The sequence below is a fragment of the Canis aureus genome, chromosome 17 (genome assembly GCF_053574225.1).
Source record: "Canis aureus isolate CA01 chromosome 17, VMU_Caureus_v.1.0, whole genome shotgun sequence".
Classification (NCBI taxonomy): Eukaryota; Metazoa; Chordata; class Mammalia; order Carnivora; family Canidae; genus Canis; species Canis aureus.
Genome location: NC_135627.1, coordinates 11,164,970 through 11,178,071, shown reverse-complemented (window position 1 = coordinate 11,178,071; position 13,102 = coordinate 11,164,970). Strand labels below are relative to the sequence as shown.

At 36.5% G+C, this 13,102-nt stretch overlaps 1 protein-coding gene across 8 annotated transcripts in view; it reads left to right on the top strand.

Moving 5' to 3' along the window:
• The window catches only part of PCCA (propionyl-CoA carboxylase subunit alpha), a 461,536-nt gene that overhangs the window by 279,796 nt on the left and 168,638 nt on the right, over positions 1–13,102 (top strand). For 7 of the 8 annotated variants that reach the window (XM_077855069.1, XM_077855072.1, XM_077855071.1 and 4 more), the window contains one exon: positions 4,969–5,077. In XM_077855069.1, the coding sequence (XP_077711195.1) occupies positions 4,969–5,077 (109 nt within the window). Of the gene's footprint in view, positions 1–4,968; positions 5,078–6,202; positions 6,309–13,102 lie in introns of all 8 variants that reach the window. The other variant, XM_077855073.1, reaches the window with a different exon arrangement.

Sequence of the window (13,102 nt, the reverse complement as noted above, 5' to 3'; positions counted from 1 at the left end):
ATGGTTGTGGTGTTTATATGGGTGTACACATTTATCAAACTCTTGAATTACACATTTAAAATGGACGTATTTTGTATGCAGATGGTGCCTTACAAATGGCACCTCAAGGTTAAATGGTACCCCTAATCTTGTTAATAATATCCATTGCAATTAGAATAAAATAAAAAGTGATGGCTTACAAAAAAAAATAGTAGAAAAATAGTTGTTATAAGTTCAGTTGCCTTTTCTTATTAAAACACTCTAAAATACAAAATTAAACTAAGTTTGATTGGGGATGCCTGGGTGGCTTAGTGGTTGAGCGTCTGCCTTTGGCTCAGAGTGTGATCTCAGGGTCCGCAATCGAGTCCCGCATTGGGCTCCTGGTGGGGAGCCTACTTCTCCCTCTGCCTATGTCTCTGCCTCTCTCTGTGTTCTCTTCTAAATAAATAAATAAATAAAAATCTTTTTAAAAAGCTAAGTTTGATTAAAAGCCTACGTAATGAAAAAAATAAAAAATAAAAGCCTACGTAATGAAAACTAATAACATAATTTTAAATGAAATGCTAAACAAAAATTTCACTTAAAATCAGGAACCAATGAATTCTATAAAATGACCTTTATTATAAATCATTATTTTAGAAGATCAAAAAGCCACCTGCCGGCCCCCCCAAAAAAAAGCTGGTTTAAATATTTTAAAAAGAGGAGAAAAATTTTTCTTTTTCTATATGGAATTATGTTCCTAGAAAACCCAGAAAATATTACTAAAAATTTCTAGACTTAATAAAAACACATTTGGCAAGGTAGCTGACTGCAACAAGATAAGCATTCAAAGTTAGTGTCTCTTCTTTTTGTCAGTGAGAGCCAGCTTAAAATGAAAATGGAAAAAAAGCCAATCCTGCTCATATTAACTGGAGTATCTTGCAAAATAGTGGAGAGAAATTTAATAGGGAAGACATAAAACCTATATGATTCTATAAACTGTAAAATCTTGTTGAGGAAAAAGAAATAAGATGTGAACATATGGAAAAACATGTCAGTTATTGTTTGGGGACTTAATGTTATAGGAGTGCCAATCCTTCCCCAAATGATACACAGGTTTTGTCATCTTAGATTCACAAAGGTCCACTACATTAAGTGATTAAAAAGTTTGTACATTTCTGTAAATAGCCAAGAAAATTATGAAAAATGAACGAAAAATAGACCTGTGCATTAAAATGTATTGCCGAGCCCCTCTAACTAAACAATGTGATATAAATGATAGGAATGGAAGTACTTGAAAACAGAAAATAGAAAAAAATGAATAAATATATCAGTGTAATGGAATAGGGAGCTCATAAACAGAAATTAATATATGTGGGAATTTTTCCTCTTACTATTTATGAAATGTTAGACCCTTAAATTATGCCAAATAGAAAAACGAATCCCAGGTAAAATTTAATTGTAAAACATAAAACACAAAAATAATTAGAATGAAATTGAGGAGTCTAGTCACTACCTAGAGATTGAAGTGATTTTTTTTATTTAAAAAAAAATGATTTTATGTATGTATTTATGAGAATGAGTGTGGGGGTGGTGGGGCAGAAGGAGAAGGAGAAGCAGACTTCTCACAGAGTAGGGAGCACAATGTAGGGCTTGATTCCAGAACCCTGAGATCATGACCTGAGCCGAAGGCAGACACTCAACCACTGAGCTATCCAGGTATCCCTCTTTTTAAACTATTATTGATTGGTCAGTGTCCATTAAATGGCTAGAATATAGTGGGGGTTTTTTTGTTTGTTTGCTTTTTAGATTTTGTATGTCAGTAGTCAGTTACTTGTTGAAATTTTGCATTTGGGCTTTTTGTAATTTTAAAAAATTACTCTGTCTATATTATACTTTGGAAACTACAAAAATAGCATATATAAATATTTTTTGAAATTAAAATAAGTTTTTTATATATTAATACTATTGTATAATATACTATATTAGTCTATATTAGACTATAAGTATAGTCTAATAATATCTTGTATTGAGTCATAGTATGATTATATAACCTCTAGTCACAGACTACCTCAACATGGTTGTGATATTAGGCAAAGCCATTTACATTTTAATGTCTATTATTTCACAATTTGTAAACATTACCATTGTTAGTAAAGAACTAAAAAAACTTCCATTTTTATGTGCATGCAAAAGAAAGTGATTATGATGAAGATCATAATCTCTTATTAGAGATGGTATGATGGTGTGGAGAACATTGAAGGAACTGTAGGTAGTTAGCTTGGAGAATTGGGAGACTCATTATTAACGAATAATGCAGCTGTCATTAGTTTGACCTAATGTCATTTTAGTTTGACCCAGTTGAGCCCTAGATGCTGATCTGTGTGTATTTGTTGACCGTGTCTAACACAAAAGGGATCACTTTTGTAGTTGGTAGGGCGTACCATATATTGATCCCTCTGATGAAAGAGTCAGATAATGAACTAATCCTCATGTCAAACCCAAGATTCAATCAGTGTCCCTTTCTGCATTTGACCAGCTTTCAGGTCCAAGTGATAGGATGGATTTGAGTCTAATCTAGTTAGAAAAATATTTGGAACATGTATTATCAGACATCAGGACCAGCTGGGCCAGAGATTTCAGCAAGGGAGAAACCAGGGGGCATAGTAATAAACATTCGGAAGGAATGCAAAGTCAGGGCCAGGGCAGACATGTCATGGGCATCAGGTCCTAAGAGGACAATAGGAATCAAGGCCCCTTCGATCTGTGATCAGTAGTAACCTTAGGTTAAAGCCATTATCATGAGAATAGTCACGGTGGAATCTCTTCTACACTTCCAGTTTAGACCTGAATACCTTCTTTTCAGGGTGGCTAGATACCCCAAAAATGGTCAAGATAAACCCTTTTTTGAGTTGTAGGGTATCTAACTGCAGTGTTATCCTTCAAGATTGTTAATGTACAAGTGTAAGAAAGAATAGAATTAGAATTATTTAATGTTACTCTAGTTTGGAAGAGTTGGGTGGAAGTCACAAGCAGTCTAACTCAGTATGAGAAGTTAACAATCTAATGATTTAGAAATCTTTGAAAGGATTTGTCAGTTTCCAAGTGTTGAAGTTTTATAGATCCTAGATAACCATCTGTCAATCAGTGCCGTAGAAGAGATATTTGCACTGCATGGAAGTTGAAGAAGATCATCTCTGCACCACTTATTTGTGAAAATTGCCAGAGAGACTTAAACAGGTTCTAGAAACAGATATAAATTGTAGAAGTAGATGAGTCTTCTGCAGTCAAATGGAAATTTACTGGGAATTAGTCATTGGTAAAATTTGTAAATCTTTTCAGTATCAATAAAAGGATTAAAATTGCTATGGTGCCTGAGTGGTTCAGTGGCTTAAGCGTCCAACTCTTGATTTTGGCTCAGGTTGTGATCCCCAGGTTGTGAGATTGAGGCTCACATTGGGCCCCATGCTCAGCGCAGAGTCTTTTTGGGATTCTCTCCCTCTCCCTCTGCCTCTTTCCCCTGCCAATCCTGCTTGCTTGCTTGCTCCTTCTCTCTCAAATAAAATCTTTAAAAAAGAAAATTGATATGCATTATGTCTATTTCTCTGTGAGATGTGATAAATGGTGGTGACTCTTATTTGGGAACTTCCTTCCTCACTATTAGTACAGCTAGCAGTTTATTAGATCAAATGAAACACTGATTCTGTGTCTTACAGTTGAAAGGATTCTCATAATGCATTGTCTTTTTCTCTGCTGCTGACATATGATGTGTAAATGTGTCCAGAGAAATGACTGAACCACTGTAAGAAATCTATTCTGCATCATGATTTAGTGTACACACAAAAAAGATTTGGTGTTCAAAATGTTCACACAATTTGTCTTTCTGATCATGACCTACTAAAAGGGTTTCATGGACTATGTAAGTGGTTTTTATTACACAGTTTGATAAATGTCTCTAAAATAGTTCTATTCAAAGTGAGCTCTGTAGACATGCAGCATCAGTACCACTCTGAAGCTTGTTAGAAATACAAGTTCTTGGGCTGCACCCCAGACATATGACCGGTCTGTTTCTTCAGGTAGAGCACAGGGTTCTCTGCTTTAATGCAGGTGATCTGATGCACAGTAAAGTTTGAGATCATTTTACTGGTCCTCTTTGTGCTCCAAAGAGCTTTTGTGTTATATCCACAGATAGTTGCCATTCTATAAATTAAAACTTATGAGCTTTAAAAATATTTATTACTTCATTTTTAAAGTACCAAAAATAGATCCATTATATGTTGACATCAGAGCAGTGATGTCATCATACATAGATCTTTTGAATCAGTATATACCTGAAAAAAATGAGGGGAAAACAAATAAATCTTAGTATTATTAGGAAAGGAGGTTTTGCTCTTTTTTTTTTTTTTTTTTTTTTTAAAGAGAGAGCATGTGCATGCAAGCTGGAGGGATAGGGAGTTGGAGGGGCGGAGGGAAAGGGAGAGAGAGAGAATCTTAAGCAGGCTCCATGCCCAGTGCAGAGCTCAGTATGGGGCTTGATTATGAAAGTAGTTTTGACCGGGCAGGCCCCAAAAGTTCTTGGAGACTCCCCATAGTCCCCAGGCCACACTGAGAATTGCTTGTGTAGACTGTATATTTTGAGAAGATAGACTAAATTTTTGTAATCCTCATATAGAGTAACCATGGAATCATATGAGATGTTTTTATCACTAAAGTGTTGGGGAAATCAGGAACTTCTCAGAGCCTCTAGTAGAGGTTTAATCAGGCTATTGAGAGATCTATTCTGAATTTCCAGAGCTAGTTGATAGATTTCACTTGGATTTTTTGGTCTTATTTGAGCAATCTTGCTCCCACCCCTCTCCCCACTGCATGCCCCAGTGCCTGGTATAGCTCTGTAATAAAGGTTTGATAAAATACGATTTGCCTGACTAAATAGTTCTAAAAGATTGAAGTGCTAGATGTTAATATGATGTATATGATTGATTGATTGATCAATTGATTGATTTCCCTTAGGACACAAGTTAACAGAGAATGAGAGAAACCAGTTATTGGCAATAGCATCATCATTGTTTGTGGCATTCCAATTAAGAGCACAACATTTTCAAGAACATGAAAATTCAAGGTATGTTAGATCATCTAAAACAGTATAAATGAGAGAAAAATACTAATAATCGAGTCAGCATAGGAAATAACTAATAAAAGATGTGACTGATCTTAGTTTTAAATCTTGTGTTTGAAGAAGTATAATACAATTGCACTGTTTAAAAATGGTATTGTTTCTATTTTGTTCAAATGATTTTTTTAAATTCAAACACAAAGGATCTTGGCCTCTCTAATTTGGACATTATTAGAGGTAAGAAGATACTCTGAAACCTTATGGAGTATTTGTTTAAGTAATTTTTATTTATTGTTTCTGTTTTATAGCTTTGTTAATTTCCAACAAAGTTTTAAAAAGTGTTACAGTACAAAAAATTAGGATTGAATCTGAGCAGTAAAAATATACATATATATATATAAAATATACATAATATATATATGAAACTCATGAGATTCCAGAAGGAACTAACACCAGGTTGAGTTAGTTACTTGTGAGCCCTAAGTATACTTTTGAGCTTCCTAGTAACACAAGTGAAAGACAAAATATGCTTTATACCAGGGCAAACAAAAGCAAAATCATCATGACATTAATGCCTCTACATGACGGGATAACTTCTTATGAATGTCTGTGTCCTTGCTAGTGTAATCCTCCTTTAGAAAGTAGAGTCTATTATGTACTAGAATGATGTTGATAAAATTGTGTCACTTCAACTTCGTTTCCATTCTTTTTGCTTTTCCACAAGAGGAAGAACAAAGATAAAAACAAAAAGATGGCAGGTGACTAAACACAGATCAGAAACTCAGATTACCCCTGAAGAATTAGGTAGAGTAAAAGTAAATTGGGTTTGGGCTATATCTTAATGGCTAACTGATTTTAGTCAGGAAATCTTAGTCACTGGTACTCTTCATTTGTTCTCATTCTCAAGAGAACATACAGGAACCTTAATGTATGATTTTTTCCCCATTTTTTTATTAAAGTATAGTTGACACACAATTTTACATTAGTTTCTGATGTACAACATAGTAATTTGACAGACAGCTCTTTTGCTCACCATAAGCATAGTTAACATCTGCCATCATATAACACTATTACAGTACCAATGACTATAATTTATATGCTGTATAATTCATATGGACTTATCTATTCCAGACTGGAAGCCTATACCTCCTCCTCCCCTTCATCCATTTTGCCTATCCACACTACCCACCCCGTCAGCACCTTCCCTGTGGCAACTGTCTGCTCTCTACGTTTATGGGTTTGTTTCTGCTTTGTTTGTTTTGGTTTTTAGATCCATATATAAGTGAAATCATATGACAATGGATTTGTCTTTCTCAGATTTATTTTACTTAGCATAATCCCTAATAGGTCCATCCATGTTCTTGCAGATGGCAAGATCTCATTCTTTTTTATGGCTGAGTAATATTCTCTTTCCCCCTCTCCATATGTATATAATGAAGAAAATGGCCGTTGTAAATAATGATTCCATAAATACAGGGATTCATACATCTTTTTGAATTAGTGTGTTCATTTCCCTTGGGTAAATACCGATTAGTGGAATAACGTATGGTCTTTTTTTAAGTTATGATTTGATGTCCAGGGAGAGATGACAGGTTATTGAATACCAGTAAATTACTGAGTGACTGGAAGGAGGAGAAAAATGGGCAATAGAGCCATGAATCTGGTTGACTTTTTTCCCCCAAAGTTCTGCTAACCAGTGTGGTAGCCGCTGGCCATGTGTACCTACTTGAATTAAAATTAGATTAAAATTTCAGTTTCTCAGTCATGTTACAGTGCCACTTTAAGTACTCACTGGCCATATTCTCCATGGTACTGTGGTAAGTGGTTACTGAATTCAGCAGTAGAAAAGAACCTTCCATCATTATAGTTCGTTTCCATCAAGCTCTGTTGGTACAGGGATGTTTTGGAGGTATCTGTGTGTCTAGCTTTTGTTTTATTTATTTATTTTTTTAAATAGATATCTCATAGGTTTTTTTTTTTTTAAGATTTTATTTATTCATGAGAGAATAACACACACACCCACACACGAGAATAGAGAGGGAGAGAGAGAAAGAGAGAGAGAGAGAGAGAGGCAGAGACAGAAGTAGGCTCCATGCAGGGAGCCTGACATGGGACTCGATCCCGGGTCTCCAGGATCAAAGACTGGACTGAAGGCGGCGCTAGACCACTGGGGCTGTCCCTAGCTTTCGTTTTAAAACCGGAATCATACCTTGTACTATTTTTTATTTTTTTTATAAATAGAGTATTCATATCCCGATTACGTTAAGATGTTATTTAGACCTTGATCATTTCTGAAGTCCTGAGGATAGCTAATGATGAATTGGTTTGATCTTTTTTTTTTTTTTTTTTAAAGATTTTATTTATTTATTCATGATAGTCACAGAGAGAGAGAGAGAGAGAGGCAGAGACACAGGCAGAGGGAGAAGCAGGCTCCATGCACCGGGAGCCCGACGTGGGATTCGATCCCGAGTCTCCAGGATCGCGCCCTGGGCCAAAGGCAGGCGCCAAACCGCTGCGCCACCCAGGGATCCCTGGTTTGATCTTTAAGAAATGTATTCAAGTTGTTTTCAGAGAGTGCTGACTTGCCATTGGTAAGAATCTGGAAAAAGGTTTGAAAAGGAAAAGAATAGGGGCCTTGGGTGGCTCAGTCGGTTAAGCCCTTGCCTTTGGCTCAAGTTGTGATCCCAGGGTCCTGGGATGGAGCCCCACATCCAGATTCCTGCTAGGTGAGGAACCTGCTTCTCCCTTTCCCTCTGCCCCCACTTGTGCTTGCCCTGTCTCTCTACTGTTCTCTGTCTCTCAAATAAATAAATAAATAAATATTTTTAAAAGGAAAAGAATAAAAATTATCTGTAATCCTACAAACTCTTCAGTAAACAGTTTTTTTCACATTTTGTTGTATTCCCTTCTAAGTGTGTGTGTGTGTGTGTGTGTGTGTGTACACACACCTTACATAGAGGTAGAGGTCCGCGATTCATCAGGTTCATCAGTCTTCTGTCATTCAACGCTCATCACATCACATGCCCTCCTTAGTGCCCATAACCCAGTTACCCCACCCCCCATCTACTCCCTCCAGCAACCCTCATTTTGTTTCCTCCAGTTAAGAGTCTCTTATGGTTTGTCTCCCTCTCTGATTTCATCTTGTTTTATTTTTTCCTCTATTGAACTTATTAAAGAAGTTCTATGAATGACAAGTTCAGGAAAAGTTATTCAGCATCATCAGTCACTAGGGAAATGCAAATTAAAATCACAATGCTACACTAATACACACCAATAAAATGTACATTAGGTGGTAAGTGGATAAATAACTGTGATTTATCCATATAATGGAATACTATTTAGCAGTAAAATAGGAAGAAGTACTGATACATGCATCACCATAAAAAATCTAAAATATAAGTCACGCTAAGAGAGAGAAACCAGTTCAAGAAGACTATGTAATCTATAATTTTATTTGAAGTTTCTAGTAAAGGCAAAAGTATAAAGACAGGAAGAAGATCATTGGTTCCCTAGGTTGATGTTGATGTCACAGAATTACATCTTTATACATTCTGTGCCCCAAACCATAAACCAGTAATTACTTTTAATGTATTAGTTTCTTAAGCTATATAGAAAACAAAATGTGGAGTTTGAAACCAAAGTTAAAATAATACTAGCTTTTATAATTGCTTGTGTGTTTACCTTTACTGAAGAACTTATTTATTCATGTGACTTCCTGGGTACTGTCTAGTGTCCTTTCATTTCAACCTTGCAAGACTATTTATTGCCTTTACCATTTATCGTACGGCAGGTCTAGTGGTCACAGACTGCCTCAGCTTTTGTTTCCCTGGTAATGTCTTAATTTCCAGTTTTTTTGTCTTGATCCAGTTTTGTTGGTTTTAGGATTCTTGGTTAACAGTTTATTTTTGGTTTCTTTTTTTTCCTTTTAGCACTTTGAATATATCAGCCTCTGGCCCCCACAGTTTCTGATGAAAATCTAGCTATCTATTGAGAATCCCTTCTATGTGATGATTAGCTTCTCTCTTGCTACTTTCAAGATTTTCTCTTTATCTTTGGCTTTTGAAAATTTGATTATAATATGTCTTGGTGTGAGTCTATGAGTTCATCTGACTTGGAGTCCATTGAGCTTCTTGAATTTTTGTTTTAAGATTTATTTATTTATATGAAAGAGACAGAGAGAGAGAATGAACATGAGTGGGAGTGGCAGAGGGAGAGAGAATATGAAGCCGACTGTGCTGAGCGCAGAGCCTGACACAGGGCTTGATCTCAAGACCCTGACATGACCTGAGCTGAAACCAAGAGTTGGCCACTTAACTACTGCACCACCCAGGTGTCTCAAGCTTCTAAAATGTTTATATTCATACCTGTCCCCAAATTTGGGAAGTTTTCAGCCATTATTCATATATTTTCTCTACCCTCTCCTCTCTCTACTTCTGGGACTTCTATGACATGTACATTAGTCATCTCGATGGTATCACAAAGGACCCTTAGGTTCTGTTCATATTTCTTCAATCTTCCTCTTCTTTATACTTGAGAATTTCTCTTGTCTTCAAATTGGCTGATTCTTCTGCGTGCTCAAATCTGCTTTTCAATCCTGAGTTTTTCATGTCAATTGTTATGCTGTTCAGCTCTCGAATTTTTCAATTTCCTTGTGGGTTTTTAATCTCTTTATTAATATTTTCATTTGTTTACATATTGTTTTCTTGACTATCTCCACATCTTCCTTTAGTTTTTTTTAGCATCTTTAAGAGAGTTGTTTTAATGTCTTTGTCTACCATATCTGCCTTTAGGTCTTTTTCATGGTCATATTCTGCTAATTTTTATTCTTTGAGAAGGCCATGCTTTTCTCTTTTTGTCTATGATTTGTGATTTTTTGTTGTTGAACACTGGACATTTGAATCTAATAATGTAATAATTTTGGAAATCAGATTATCCTCCTTCCCTAAAGTTTACTCTTATGATGTTGTTATTTCTGTTTATTTGTTGAGGGCTGTCTCTGTGTCAAGAATCAGCCTGAGATGTATATCTAAGGTCTTCTCAGGTATTTTCTGAGCATTCTTCTGCACATGTGTGGTCGCTAATTTTCCTCATAAATGTGGTCATTTTTGAATGTAATAGTCTTTAGTGTCTGGCTCTTGAAAGTGAAAAAAGCAACAAATGGAGGAAAAAGGAGGTACTGACCCTTTAAGTCCCCTGGAACTCACTTTAGCCAGAGAAGAAGGGCTCACATTGGGAGGAGGTGCAGTAACAATGTCTACCCACCTTTTTTTCTGGACCTCTGTGATCAGAAGAGCAATCAGTTATCATAGCACAGATCCCCAGTATTTGGAGGGACACTGTCCTTCTTTTGCCCACCCTGGCTTCCACAAACTGTGTGTAAGCTGCTCCAGGAACACTTGCACAGTTTCCTGCTGCTGACTGGGGATGGGGGGATGAATAGCTGCTACCGGAGTCAGTCCTGAAGTTGATGAAAATTGATTGCAGTTTGTCATCCAACTTTTCCCCTGAAATTTGTGAGCCTTTTACTGGAGTGGAGTTCTAAACTAGTTATCAGAGATATCCTGCCAATGTAATTGTCATCTAGGTGGTGAGACAGATTCCTGGAACTTCATAGTCTACCATCATCCCAGAATCATCCTCCTCTATACATTACTGTTGAATTCATTACCCCCTTTCTTTTTAAATTTTAAAAAGATTTATTTATTTATTTATCCTAGAGAGGACACATGAGCAGGAGGGGCAGAGGGTGAGGGAGAAGGAGAGGAAGAGGAGAGTGAATCTCAAGCAGACTCTTCACTGAGTGCAGAGCCCGTCTTGGAACTTGATGTGGGGCTTAATCTCATGACCTTGACATCACAACCTGAGCTGAAACTAAGAGTCCCATGCTTAACTGACTGTGCCACCCAGGTGGCCCTAATTACCCTTTAAAAGTTGGAAAAAATTATTTAATGAAATATATAGGCCAGAAGTTCAGTTATATAGATAATTGTGCATGTCTTACCTATATAACAATGATTTGAATTTGGTGAGTTTATTTTCTCTGAAACTTATTTATGTGTAAGCCAGCTTATTGTGAAATAGGTACTACCCATGACAACAGAGATCTGTAATATCAAGCAAAATATATTGATTTATTTGACAGAGTATGATCTTGCTTAGGCAAAGTGAACCTGAGTTATTTTTGCTTGTTTGCTTGAAAGGATCTCTGACATCAAAGCTGATGGTAGGTGATTGAATCTTTACATTTTGGCTTAGGAGGCCTGTTTATCATTGGTTTGGGGTTGGAGTCTAAGAGTCAGCCTCCAGGTGTGGCTGCACATTGCTCAGTCATGGGTGTGCTCATGTAATGTTTATGCTTTCAAATCCAGTAGCCCACAGCCCTTCCTTTGTGTGGCTTGTTTTGGCTGTCGATCTTATTTTTCCAGTATCTCTATGGATTTTGCTCTTTCATCATTTATGACTTGGAAAAAGACACTGACAATATGTACTCATAGTATTTGGATAGTAAGAAGATAGTGCATTTTAAGGGCAAAAAAGTTAACATCAGAAACAATAGTGATTTTTCTTTGGATGACCATAAATAAATTTGGTAAACAGAATTTAAGTTTTTACATAAGTACATAATAATTATTCCAAAACACTTATATTGACAGGAATGAATCCTTGAAAGTTGTATCAATCACTTCATGTTATTTGAAGCTAAAGTGATTTTGTCAGCATTGTGGACAATAATTTGTTGCACTAACAGATGATGATGAGAGGAAAAATTTTGAAGGAAACAATTCAGTCCTTTTCAGTAATATTTCATTTGTTATGCTCAAGATGCCTGTAGAACCAAATGCTGTTCACAGGTCAGGATTCACTTTTCTGAGTGAGGCCCTATTGGTCCTTTACTCTGGTTGGGGTCCACCTCTGCCATCCCAAGCTTCTTAGGTGCTAGTGAGAACACCATGTGCATTCTCTAAACTTCTGTATGTCTGCCATCCCCACTGTTATTTCTGCACCTTTTGTTAGATCTGATACCTAAGTAAGTAGTCTTCCAGCCTTTCTTAAGCTTTATCACTTACATTTCCTAATTCCATAATTACTCTCTGTTAAGCTGTCTAATTTATCATGTAATGATTAGTTCTAGAGAGAGCTGCACCAACTTTCCTGGTGGTAGAATGGCTGGTGATCAAATCTCCTCCCTACTAGAGGGCTGTTTTGCATTCACTTACCTTGTATATTATAAGAAGTTGTCAGAGGGTGTGGCTCAGAGTTAAGCCCTTGACTCCTATTTAGATGTCAGTCTTCAAGGCTAAGCTGCACTGAGGTGGATGTGGGAAGTGCTCTCTGTTTTTATGTATTAAAGCTGTTTTAAGGTGTTTCAAAGTAAACGTTGATTCCATGGATTTTACAAAAGTTTTTTTTTTTTTTCTTTCTGCAGATATATAGTAAATTAATCAAATCTTCTTGGCTTCTTTTTGCTTGTTTGTTTCATTTTCTTTCTTTCTTTGTACTTTTCACCATTTCCCAGAGAATGTGTTCATCAAATTCCTAAACATTTATGGGGCACCTGGGTGGCTCAGTTGATTGAGTGGCCAAGTAGATTTCCGCTGGGGTCATGATTTTTGGGGTCCTGGGATCAAGCCCCATGTTGGGCTCTGCCTTCAGTGGGGAGTCTGCTCAAGGATTCTCTCCTCCTTCTCTCTGCTCCTGTTATCTTTTTCTCTTTCTCAAATAAAGAAAGAAATCTTTAAAAAAAAATTCCTAAACACTTACATGTGAACTATTGGGAAAATCAGGAATATCTAACTCTTTAATTCATTTCGAGTTCACTTATGTGTAGGTTATAAGTGGGTTTCTTCATTGTGATTTGGCAGCCTTTTCTTTATAAAATATTCCAACCTATTTCTCAAAGTAGTATGCCTTTATATGTCCAACGATAGCAAGACAAATATACATGAGTGTCTCAGTATGAGCCACTCTCACAAATTACCATAGACTGAGTGGCTTAGATAACAAACATTTATTTGTCACGGCCCTGGAGGC